At 37.5% G+C, this 13,005-nt stretch overlaps 1 protein-coding gene across 4 annotated transcripts in view; it reads right to left on the reverse strand.

Moving 5' to 3' along the window:
* Positions 1-413: 413 nt before the first annotated feature.
* The window catches only part of LOC136098835 (collagen alpha-6(VI) chain-like), a 53,340-nt gene continuing 40,748 nt past the window's right edge, over positions 414-13,005 (reverse strand). For all 4 annotated transcript variants that reach the window (XM_071804889.1, XM_071804890.1, XM_065832565.2 and 1 more), the window contains 8 exons: positions 8,241-8,303; positions 6,584-6,646; positions 5,287-5,337; positions 4,127-4,162; positions 2,695-2,757; positions 1,746-1,808; positions 691-726; positions 414-590 (listed from right to left, as the gene is read on the reverse strand). In XM_071804889.1, the coding sequence (XP_071660990.1) occupies positions 414-590; positions 691-726; positions 1,746-1,808; positions 2,695-2,757; positions 4,127-4,162; positions 5,287-5,337; positions 6,584-6,646; positions 8,241-8,303 (552 nt within the window). The remainder of the gene's footprint in view (positions 591-690; positions 727-1,745; positions 1,809-2,694; positions 2,758-4,126; positions 4,163-5,286; positions 5,338-6,583; positions 6,647-8,240; positions 8,304-13,005) is intronic.

Here is a 13,005-nt window from a genome sequence, read left to right on the forward strand (position 1 = left end):
GTGGAACACACACTGAATTTAGTTTCCCCAGTTCTACAGATTTTATGTACGCACTATTGTCTTCCACTGCTATGTATGCTTGCAAAACTCCCTTTGGTTTCATTGGAGAATGGAGTAAAAAGACAAGCACGACCTGGCTCTGCTCTAGACCAAACATTCTCATTGAGGGGTTTCCACCAGAGTTTATACATACAAATATACCATCAGCTGTAGAAACTCCCACTATTTGGCATAGTCACTTTCTAAGGCATCACGATAGATTGACTAAGAAAAAATAATGCAAACTTACTTCATGGTAACTGGAACCACTGGATACCAAGACACTTAACATTTCTAAGAAATTATACTACAGTAACTTTGGCAAAATAAATTATTCTAAACAACAACAACACATTGCATTCTGAGCCCTAACTTCATTGTTCAAGTACCTGCCTGCTAAGACCATAAATCCACAGGCATGCTGAACACAGAATTAATATTATATTAATAAGACAGGGAAGAAATAAAGTGGTGATACTCAGGCTTACTATATCAAAACAAGACTGATGCTTACAGCTGTGTTTGCGGACATAGTCAATGAGTTCACATGGCTGTGGACAAGAACAAAAAAGACATACATGAGCACATGACTACCCAATGAGATGGTGCATTGTTTGTTTTTGTAACATGGAGTGTATTAGAGATACGTACAGAAAATAAAGCTTGTCCATTTGGTCCTTTACTCCCCTAAAAAAAAATTAAAAAATTACAGCAATGTTATCTTCATCTCACCCAATTGCTCAGATATTTTACTAATCACAGGGGAAAAACAAAGTAAAGGTTAAGGGCTGACTGCATTACACATTTTAATATATGATTTTAAATGTCCACCATGATTTGGGGATATGGAAAGTCTATAGTAGAACTGAAGGTTTCCACTACCTGTTATCTGTGCACCTTTTCATTGCAGTAAGGGTGAGAAAAGATCAGTATTATTGTTTGCAAGGACAGACCTCTAGTACTCTGAGAAATTTTTGTACATATCTGTTGCAACTAATTTCAGCTACAAGCCTATTTCAAAGCTATAGGAAATTCACAGTATATAATTTTATATCTGACAAAGATGCACAGGGAAACTCTCAGCTTAGCATGAGCTGCAGACTTCTTAGCAGTGGTAACAATTTGCAAGGCTGAAAGTCAAAGAGGAAATCAATATTTCTAAAGGGATCATCTTTCATTTGAGACTTCAGATACACACTGCTAAAGTCCCACAATGGCAATTCTAAAGGTCTGTTAGAAACACATAATTGCAAAACGTACTGTGCTACTGACAGCTAAAAAGTACAGTAAGCATTGTCCTTTGCATTAGTGAAAAGCAGAAGCTCAAAGCGTGAGTCAGGTACACTTTTCAAACCTGCAGAAGGTATGCATTTAGATGGTGACTCTTGAAAACTACACTTGTAGGTATACAATTAGCCATTTGCATTCAGAAGTACCTGATTTGTGCTTACATACAGATGAACTCACAATCTTTTTTATTTCATAAAATATTTAAGTTCACAGTGTAGTACAATCATGCAATTTACAATATATGCACAACACATCAATGGCAGTCATCAGAACCTTCAGAACATTGCACATATTACCACTCCACACCACCGTAACAGGAAAAAAATGTTTTGTTTCATTCCTTAGTTTCCTTTCAAAACTAAAAGGAACAAATGTATTTTCCAGTACCAGCAAAATATATGGAGTCTAGGTCTTACCCTGCGTCCTGGAAATCCCCCGTCTCCTGGGCTGCCTTTCAGACCAGCAGGTCCTGGAACACCCTATGGAACAGAAGCATGTTACATATGTGGTATTCAAAGAACATACAAAGGTGACATGAAATTTACATTTTCTATTGGAAATCAACAGATTTCCTTCCTTCTTCCTTTATTTGCTACATGCTTAAGTTCCACTGACTTAAGTGTAAACAAGAAGTAAGAAAGAAGAGCATCAGGTCTGACACAATTTTCACGTTTAAGAGATGAAACAACATGGCGCCAATTCTCCTCTAGCAGTCCGTTTTTGTTCAGTGTATTGTTCATCCAACATGTTCTGGAACCATTTAGAAATACAATTCTCAAAACAAAATTAGCACATGCACATCTTTGCTTTTGGTGGCAAAAGCCTTAATATCTGAACTTTTTGAAAAGCAACACTGATTTAAAATAGTCCAGTGGGCCTGAACTCTTCCCAGTTTGTTACCACCCACAGCTACCAGCTCTCTTTTCTGCAGGAAGCAGCCAGTCCCTCGTTAGCCCTGTCACAGCAGAGGAGATCTGAAATTAATATTCAGCCATGGAAAAGCTTGGGGAACAAAAGGAGAAAGAAACACACAACAAGCCAGAAAAATCAGGGCAAAGAAGTTAATGGAGAATAAATGGGATCATCACACTGCTCTTAAACCAGCAAATTTCTTCTACAGCAGATTTTTATCTAAAAGGCATAAATGGCAAGTGAAGTGGAACAGCAGGCAGGACATTCAGAAATGGTCATTGTTCTGTTTAGTGTGACATAAACAGGGACAGACCACGACCAGCATTAGCAGCCTTTGAAAATTACAGACATAACATCTAAAAATCCATACAAGTGTGCAATTAGCAAATCAAGGAGGAGCCTATTAAAAAAAAAAAAAAATCCATTAAAGGACAGCAATGATAAGGCACTTGCCATTCTGCCTCTATATCCTTTTAGTCCATTTTCCCCTGTAATTCCCTTGTCCCCAGCTTCACCCTAGTTAATTGGAAAAAAAAAAAAAGTAATTAAAATGTGAAAACAGGCTCTTCTGATAAAAATGCAAACCTCAAGAAATTATGACAACACTTTCTCAATGAAACACAGGCATATGAAAGGTTGCACACAAAGAGTTAGTCATGTGTTTATGAGCAAAAAACCAAACCAAACCTGAACTTTGAGCAGTCAATGTGTTTTGTTTTGTTTTGTTTTGTTTTCACCAGGGAAAAAGAAAATGAGATGCAGCTGTTACTTTAATGCAGCATCGCCAAATAACAAAAGACATGCAACATCTTGTTTCACACAAGCGAAAGAACTTCTCCCTCAAATCTGCCAAAGCCATACTGTTGACTATGGTGTATTCTCTCCAAATAATAACTTCTAAGGCAGAAGTGTTCTGCTTCCAAAATGTGATTTACATACTTGTTACTAAAGCACACACTGATTTCCCATGGGAACAGTGAAGAGCTGGCAGTTCAATTTATTTATCAAAACTTCTAATCACACCCTAATTACTGTGTAAGTAAAAATATTGGAGAAATTATTAACAGGCAATTTCTGTGCATTGAACATTGAAAATGTCCAGTGATATCAAGAACAAGCCCTGTCAGATTTTCTACATGTGTGGGGGAATGTATATCAGTCAGCAAGCTATCGGAACATGAGGTGCTCTTTACTCTTCTTCACACTACACACAAATGGTCATTTACCAGGAAGGTTTGGGTCAGAGATCTGGCACTCAACTTGCCCACATTGTCTCCAAGCCATGATGTTCAGCAGAATGACTCTGCTTTTGCTGTGGCCACAGCTCTGCATCCAGAGAGTACAGATGTTAAGCATCCTTATCAGCAGAAGCCTGATGTATAATGCCTGTTTCACAGCTCAGTCCTATTTATACAATCTGATCATCTAACATTTTCATTGTTTTTAGAACTGGTTGAGACTTTATTGTTCATAGTCAGCTTGGAAAAAAAAAGCTTCAGTCTTTTTCTGGAAAGTCTGACTTTTAATTTTGTGATCCTGAGTTGGGACAGAACATTTTTTGCTTCACTGAGTTGTCATTATTGTATTACTTAATATTGTATTACTTAATAAATTAACTGAAGGAGATCCTCCACTTGTAATTTTTTGAGCAATCAATGATTCCCTACTACGAAAACAGGTCCTATCAAAAACTTCTATAAACATCACTTCTGTTTTGCAAAACAGTGGAGGGACAAGAGATTTTTTTTTTCCCCAGCTAAATGTATTTTGGCATTTCAACACAAGAAACACTGTAGTTACACCTGTATAATCACAAAGAACAGATTATTTAAGCTAACATATATGAAAGACAGACAACTGCTGAGGTAAAAAAAAACCCATATACCTTCTGTCCAAGATCTCCAGGAAATCCTTTATTTCCCTAAAACATAGAGAGTGGAGATAATTAAATTTACAGTGTCACCTCAGTGTGTTTTTAAAATTGGCATTTGAAAGTAATATACCGGTTTGTATGTATATGTATGAATACTTACATTATATGTATAATATATACACTGCATATGTAAAATATATTGAAAGATACATACACACATGCATAAAAAACACGGCCAATGAGGATCTACTTATAGCTTTTGTTTGTCTAAGTCATGAATAAAGAGTGAAATTGTCATTACACTGACCACTATAGGGCACCAACCTCAGCACACGAAAATTCTTGAGATGTTTTTCTAGTAAATCAGATGTAGGGCAGATGCTGGTATTTTTCATTTCCAAAAAAGATACCAGCAAGAGCTCAGTGTTGGCCAAGAGACACTGTCTTGTAGGGACACAATGTGCCATACGAGCAACATTTCAGGATGATAACAACTCCTACTTTTTGAATTCAAGGGAGAGGCTCACAGTTCATTCAGGCATTGCTGGATCCAAAATATCTTTCCAGTATTTCTCAGGACCAGGTCAATAATGCTTCTGTCAGTGTGTAGGATGAGCGACTCCAGTTTGCCTTCTCCTTCTCTCACATTCCTTGCTCACAATTTCACCAACAATTGCCAAAGTATCTGGCTCTTACCAAGGAAACTGTCAAGGCCACACTGCTCACTTTTCACCATGATCTTGCTGATGACTTTTTGAATGGTATTACTTGTGTTTCAGTTGTTTGCATAAGGAGCTTAATGTCTCCTTTAGACATATTCTGAATAAAAGACATTTTTGCAGCCACTAGCTCTTACATATTGTAGGAATGTAAAGCTAGAAGGAAACTTGCTATGTGATTTGCCTGGTGTTCCTGCCAAGATATCAGATAATCCTGCTTCTGAAAGTATCAAGATTTAAAGCTAGTAAATTAGTCATATTGAATGATTATTAGAAATAAAATCAGTAGTTGTATAGGTTAGAATTCTATGTCATAAATCTTGGAATGAAATTCAAATAGATATAAATGGTGCCTGTTGTTTGCATTTTCCCCAGCTTTCCCTTTTGTTGTAAATCACTTCTAAAATAATGGGGAAAATAGCAATTCCCTTATGATTCCTCTTTCAGTTTTACCTTTACTCCTTTTTCTCCAGGTGGGCCATATCCAAAAGCACCATCTTCTCCCTGTAAACAGGCCATTTTTATTTAATTATTTGCATTTGTACTCTTGCACCTACCCGCACCTTATTTTACTAACCAGGTGTTAATTCAAGTGCCCTGGAGTATGGAATCACAGGAAGTCTGATATAAGGAATTGCAATACATTGGGAAGGAGCAAAATGACTTCCAATCCACTTTGCCTCATACATATAAGGCTAGACATGAGGAAGAAATTTTTTACCATGAGGGTGGTGAAACACTGGCCCAGGTTTCCCAGAGAGGTGACAGATGCCCCATCCCTGCAGACATTCAAGGCCAGGCTGGACGGGGCTCTGAGCAACCTGACCTAGTTGAAGATGTCCCTGCTCATGGCAGGCAGTTGGACTATATGACTTTGAAGTTCCCTTCCAACTCAAACTATTCTAGGATTCTATGATATGCACATTGTGCCCCATAACTGGTCCAAAGAGAAGCAAAATCTCTGCAGTCCATGGGAAATTAAGACCTTAAAAGCAAATACAAAGGTGCAAATTGGTCCTGCTGTGACCTGCAAATACAGGAGGGATGGTGGGAATTGGCAGGAATATGTACAACATTGTCTCCAAAGCTGACCCAGTCTAGCAGAAGGGAAGGTATTATATATACACAGAAGAGAAAACCAAGTCCAAAAAAAAAATTTCTCCTGCAATCATCGATTGCTCTGAAAATACTACTGCACTGTCTCTAACTGCACCTCACAGCAAATCTTTGGAAATTTCAGACTCAAAAGAAATTGCATTTTTATACTGCTACTAAAAACCAATCAAACTCTTGTTTCTCCTTTCTTCACAACCAGCACAATTAGAACCATATTCCAAAATATCAGACAGAAAGTTTCAATCTCAAAACCTGAAGTACCTGCTCATTTTCAATTTACTAACTCAAATGATATGTCTTCCAAATACTATTAATAGAAATATTGTATTATTACAGTAGAATGTACCAAAGGTTTGGGGTCATATCTGCACTTGTAATTCACACCTGTATTCATCCAGAATAATATAATTGTTAGGCAACTCACAGCAAAAAGTAGTTTAAAATTTATATTCTCTCAGTTATTCTGCAGGAAAAAAAACTATATTCTCTCTGTTATTGCACTTAATATTAGGTCTTAATTGACCAGACTGAAATTCTTCTTGAGTAACATGTCTTTTAGGACAGGACAGGCCTCCTGCTTTAGGTCTGGTGTAGTCAAAATAAGCAACATAAGGATAAAAGTACAAATACAAACCCGCCTTCCCCGCAAACCATATGGACCTCTTTCTCCTTTTGGTCCTGGCTCACCAGGTTGTCCCTATTAAAAAAAAAAAAATTAAGTAAACCATTCACATACTCATCTGAATCACGCTTGGGGACACTGAATTTCAAAATGAGTTTCTGCAAAGGAAATCTGAAATATTGTATTGGAGGTCCTTCTTCAACTCTAAATACAGGTTGAAAGGAAGATTTTCATAATATGGGAAGACAACCAGATTTTTCAAAGATTGTATTATTTCCAAACCAAAGAACAAAACATTCCTAGTGTCAGGTCAAACAGCCTCTATTAAAGGACGAGAAATTATAAGTATTAAAGGGGTAAAATCACTGGCTCCAAATAGTCAGTTTACAGTCTAACAATTCAGTTTCAAAAGGCATGGAAGAATTTCCTTCATCCTGTGGAATAACTATCTGACTATACCAGTTGACAAATCCCACACATGCATCCACAAATATGAAGGAATTTGACTAATCTGAAAGAAGATATGACAACACTATTACCTTCAAACTACTTTCTCACAATTTGTAAAATTACACAGGCATCCTCAGGACTGCAAGCAAAAAAGTCCCTTAAACCCGACTTTTATCTTGAAAGCCACTTTGCATTTATCCTTTATTTAGATGTGCAAAAGCTAGACTGAGTGATCTCACCCAAAGAAGTTTTGTGTATATCCTGAGACACCAGAATTTATGCCTATGAAAATCATGATTGTTTACTTTTGAGATACCCTACACATCCTAAAATGCATAAATAAAGCATTTCAAATATTTTACACTTTTTCACCATAAAGATTGTTACTCTTAATTTTGTCAGGCATTTGTCTTCTGGATTCTCGGCTTCTCATTATTCTGAATGTTTGAGTTAAAAGGGAATGCTGAAACTCTATCATATAATAACACCTATATTGGAATAATCTTTTGATGTCTGATTATGTGGAGCCTTCCCCCCAGACTCTCTAATAGTTATTTTAGCCTGGCACATAGCTTACAATTTCTTTCAGGAAGAGTAAATCAAATAAACACGAACAGCTATGTCCTAATTGAAGAAATACACAACATGGTTTACCATGCAGATGACACCAGCCTTGTAAAGAGCTTACAAACAGTTATCCATTTACAGAATTAACAAACTACCCCAGACGGTAAAAGTTACATCTAAATGTTTAACAGATGAAATGGAATTCATGAAAAATTCTCCTTTCCTGAACTTTCTTCTCCATGTTTTGGCAGAAAGAGGCTTTTCAAATAAGAGAAAGTCCAGATCGAAAAAGCTTACATTTGAAAAGCTCTGTGCAACTGTGGCCAGAGCCATCACCAACATGCACACTGTGCTGGCAGTGCTTGCTTGGGTTTTTTTCAATGGAATTTAAGTACCATACCAACTGCAATCCAAAAAGAAACATGATAAAGCTTATTTAAACTTCAACACAAAATTGCTATTCAGATCAAGAGACTTATCCTGCAGACATCCCCATAATCTTTGCCAGGGAAACAGTTCCAAATACGGATTCCAATAACAGAATAGGCATTTGGACTATATGCAGGCATCAACAACAATAGGCATCAACAACATCAAGGGAGGGAATGAAACAAACAAAACTAATACAGTAATTTAACTAAGGGAACCTTACTTTAATTCCTGTTTTCCCAGGAGCTCCAGGAGCCCCTGCCAGACCCACAGCTCCTGGTTCATTCTGAAACAAAGGAGACAAATACTAAGGTGTAAAATATGAAAACAGAAAAAACATGCAGATTCTTTCTAAGGTTGGACCTATATTTTATAAAAATTTACTAATGCTATAAAATTTGTAGGCTACATAACCTCTACCTACCCCTCCTTACAGCCCTCCCCTAGACAGGAGTGCTCAAGGTTCCAGGAAAAAGGCTGGTCTTCCAGATTACACAAGATGACATACTGTTAAGATCAGCTTCTACCTCCAAGCTTCTTGTTTGATTCTGTGATTCATTTCCAATCCATAGTTGAAAAGAATGGCTAAGAAGGAGGAAACTAAATGGAAGAAAACTGTAGGTGCAATTCTATTACTTGTAAGTTAAAATTAAGGATATTGATAGAATTTGTCTTGAAAGTTGGTTAGAGAACATGATCCTATTTTCTTCAGGATTTTAATCCAATGTAGTTATTTCTGGTATATCAGGAGTTTGGCTTAACCAAACTTTCCCACAGTTTTTAGTATTTTCTCTCTGAAATATCTGGCTGCAGAATGACAATAACCAACTGATATAGTACCAATGAAATGTTTTCCTCCAGACATTTGGCAGGGCTTAGTCAGCCAATGGAAATAAAACTTAGTTTCCTAGTTGTAAAATAGCACACTCCACTTCTTCCTTTATTCTCCCTTAAATTGCAGAAGCTTTAAAAACACAGAGGCTGTTTTTACTTTTATTGGGATAGCACATTTTTTCTAGTCTTCATCATGCCAATCTTTTATTCTGTCAGTCCCAAACACGTACTGTTATTTGACCATATACTCTATACTCAGCCAAAATATTCTAACAAAGTTGCTGGCAGCTGTGCATCACTGTGGCCATTTAAACACTTGTGGGGGAAAATACTGACCTTTGTTAACAAGAAAGCCTCAGTATTCCATCAGCAGCAATGGGAACTTCACTTGAGCAAGCCAGGTTTGCATCTTGGCCTCATTTGTAGCCAAAGAGCAGCTGCTGCACTATTCCAAAGAAAGCCATGGTATTCTAAATATTTTCTGGAGAAAATCGACGGATGTGGGGTTTGGATAATACATCAGAGCAAAGGCAGATCTGCCCTCCCAGCCCTGCACAGCTGGTTTCCAGAAGCTGTGACCGACATGTTTTGTTATTGCATGTGACCACAGACCTTTGTATGTAACAGATCTCAAAGATCAAAACTAATTTGTTCTTCATGAAGCACATGCTTTTTTTTTTTAAACAGGTGCAGAAAACTGTAAGACAGAGTGCTCTTCAGGTATTCAGCATATTTTAAAATGAACAAGTCTCATTATAAAGTAATGAAGAGGAAAGGTACTCATCTGCATTTTCTACACAGGACCAGACATATGGAGATTTCTATTTTTATTGATTCTCAGGGTATTTACAAATGTGTGGAGTGGGGCTGGAAATTGATTTGACTATGTGCTAAGTAAGGCTTACAGCAGTGAGGGTATGGTAGCTAAGGATACTATCCATAAAGCTGTCAAAACAAACACAGTAACTGCATTTCTTTTACAACGACAACAACAAAACCCCAGCAACACAGAGTGGTGTTCAGTGGACTTGGGTGAGGATTTGAATGGTGTAACTTAAATATTCTAAAACACAGAGTAGAAATATTAAAAATTCTCTGTATCTTGCAGATCATCGAGTTGTTAGGGGAAGGGACATCAGAAAGGGCAATGCTTTCTCCAGTGCCCAGACCAGCATATCAGATAATATGTGATGCAGAAATAAAGACTGGAACAGTTAACTTGAGTGAAAAGATTAAATGACCACAGGCTAGAATAATTCCAGATAATAATGTCATGAAAACAGGAGAATAAAATATCTTTCTGTAATAGAGAATGGTAATTTCAACTGATATGCTTCAAATGACAGTGTAACTAGCATGGACTATTTTAGAGTATGAGAAAATTAAATATTTTATTTCCAAACAAAAGTAAGTTGATATGGTCAGATAACAAAAATATTTTTGACAACAAACAGCTTTATAGATGTGATACGGAACTGCACAACCCCATGTCATAACCATGTTGCATTGATTTCTAGGGAAAAATGATATTACCAGAACAAGAGGCAGTTTCTTCGTGGTGAATTATAGCAGGAAAGAAAGTGGGAAAACACAAAGTCTAATGGATTAAGCAATTTGATCAGGCTTTTGCCTTCAATGTGGTTCTGTGACCTGCTCTGTGTTTCTGGGAAGGTCTACCCCTTGGTCTCTGCTTCTGCCTCTTCCTCCCCTACTGCTGCTCAGCCCTGGACTAAATATTTGGATCTCAGGTGGTTTTTCTAACAGGGTTTGACTGCACTTCCAAGACTAATGTCACTTCTGATAAGGGGAAGAATCACTAGGGACATCACTAGGAACAGAATGGCAATCCTGGGTGTCATACGCCAACACACAATGTCTCATATAAAAATATTCTGATATAAGATTTCTTTAAGAAAAGGTTTTCAAATACTGGGCAAGGGGAAAAAAAGTGGTCAGAAATGATTCCCAGTCACTAGTTAGTGGTTGTGACCCACCTCACACAGCATGATGAGTTGAGTGCTAATCGCAAGACAGGAAATCAATTCCCTTTTGGTTACTGAGCACCACACTTGCAAGTAAATACAACATTAACATCTACACAGTGTTCAAACAAAATACCTGGAACTGGTCACAAACCACTGAAGACAGTGAGAGAACTGGACACCTTTTGGACAGAACTGACAAAAAAATTGTGAAATTCAATTGAGAGATGTGCTTCATAAGCCAAACTGAAGCCTGCTCAGCTCACTATTGGCAGAGAAAGACAAAAATAAGCAGTTTGTTCCCATGGTAAACTGTTTGCTGAGAAACATATATTTAAATAAGACTGCATATAAAAAATTTATTACTTCTCACATCAAGGAAGCATTTAAGATATCTTTCTAAAATAAGAGCAAGCATTCCATGCCTGCAGAAAATTTTGCTGTAAGAATCTTGTTCTCAAGAGAAAAAGACATCGTTTTTATGGATAAGCACGCAACAGAAAAAATATTTAGACTTGAATGTTGAATGGGCTCTGAAAAAAACAAGCTAAAATAGTTTTTATTTTCCATGAAAATCTTGGAATGTGGGACAAGAAGAGCAAAGAGGACATATGTGAGTGATATACAGGACATTCACAGTTCAAAAGCAGTTTGTTCCAAAGTTGGTGCTCACATCAGAAACAGAGCAGGACATGATAGTCCCAGTGTATTATATTTGATTCTAAAAAATCTTTACGGAGGCCACAACTTTTGAATTCTACAGGATGACACTCTAAAAAATCAGTAATTCATTTTGTGGAAAACACAGAGACATTAGATAGAGAGCAGCCTTCCACTCTCATCAGTATGATCCATCCCTGCCATGTATGTAATTATCTTTTCAACACCAAAGTCTCAGGGAACAATGTTACAGTGAAAACAAGACTGATCTCCTACAAGCCACTAACCAGCTGGCATTCCAACAACCTGGAGCCACATAAGGAATTTATCTCATACTGCCTCATATAGACCAATTAGTAATTTCTCTCTTTTTTTACTGTGAATCAACAATTTGTTTGAATCCTGCCAGTATTTGTTTACAAAACGACAACAGTAATAGCAAAGTGAGGGACAGAGGGAGATCTGGGAGGGCTGTCACGGGTAGGAACTCAGTATCATCTCCTTAATTTACCAGACAGCTACTGATCTGAAAAGGGGAAAATTTTTGTGGGCAGAGGCTACACAAAAGAGCTGGGTGAAAAAATGCCTGCATAGCATAACATCCTTCACTCCTCTCCTGCTCTCCACCCAGTAACCTCACTAGTGAGTTCAGAGCAAGGGCAATCAGAGCCAAAAGCAGGAGGTTGAGCTGGTTTCACGACCATTGATCTGCTCAGTACAAAAGGCAGCAGCTACACTTTCCGTTAAAAGTATCTGAAGCCCAAGTGAAGGCAGCTCATAAAAACATGTGGCTGTGTGGGAGATGGGAGATATTTGGTGGTTGACGGAGGAATGAATGGTAGTTTCAGAGAAAGAAGTGAGTGAGCAAGGGTCTCTCCTGGGATCTGGGTGTTACTGGGAAGCCTATCACCAGGAAGCCAGTAAGAAGGCTTATGGGAACACATCTATATGAGTTCATACATACTACTTAATGTGTTTAACCATCAACTTTTAGCCTGTCCGGCCAAATTATTTCACTGGATTGTGAAAAATAGTCTGTTTACTTTGCTGTTGAATTCAAGTATTCAACTCCAATTATACAGATTGGTTGATAATGCACAGGAGGTTCCAGGAAGTCAGAGCATGGACAACAAAAACGTTAACACACTCATGACAAAATATCCATATCATCACTGCTCTTAAAAGCAAGCTCTTACAAAAAACAAAACAAGACAAAAACAAAACAACAACCAAAACAACCAAAATCCAGCCAAACCAAACACCAGCAACCTCAAACAAACAAACAAACCCTCCAAATCAACCACAACAACAACAAAAAACCAACCAACCAACCAAACCAAACCAAAATAAAAAACAAACAAAAAACAAACTGAAAAAACCACATCAACCCAAAACAACAGAAACCAAACTGCTACAGCACTTGGAGCAAAATTTACACCCAGAAAGGATACTAAGCAGCAAAGGCAGAAAACCTCTCTAAGACAGATTTTTGCCAGTGAAAGAACTAGAATT

The sequence above is a fragment of the Patagioenas fasciata genome, chromosome 2 (assembly GCF_037038585.1).
Source record: "Patagioenas fasciata isolate bPatFas1 chromosome 2, bPatFas1.hap1, whole genome shotgun sequence".
NCBI lineage: Eukaryota > Metazoa > Chordata > Aves > Columbiformes > Columbidae > Patagioenas > Patagioenas fasciata.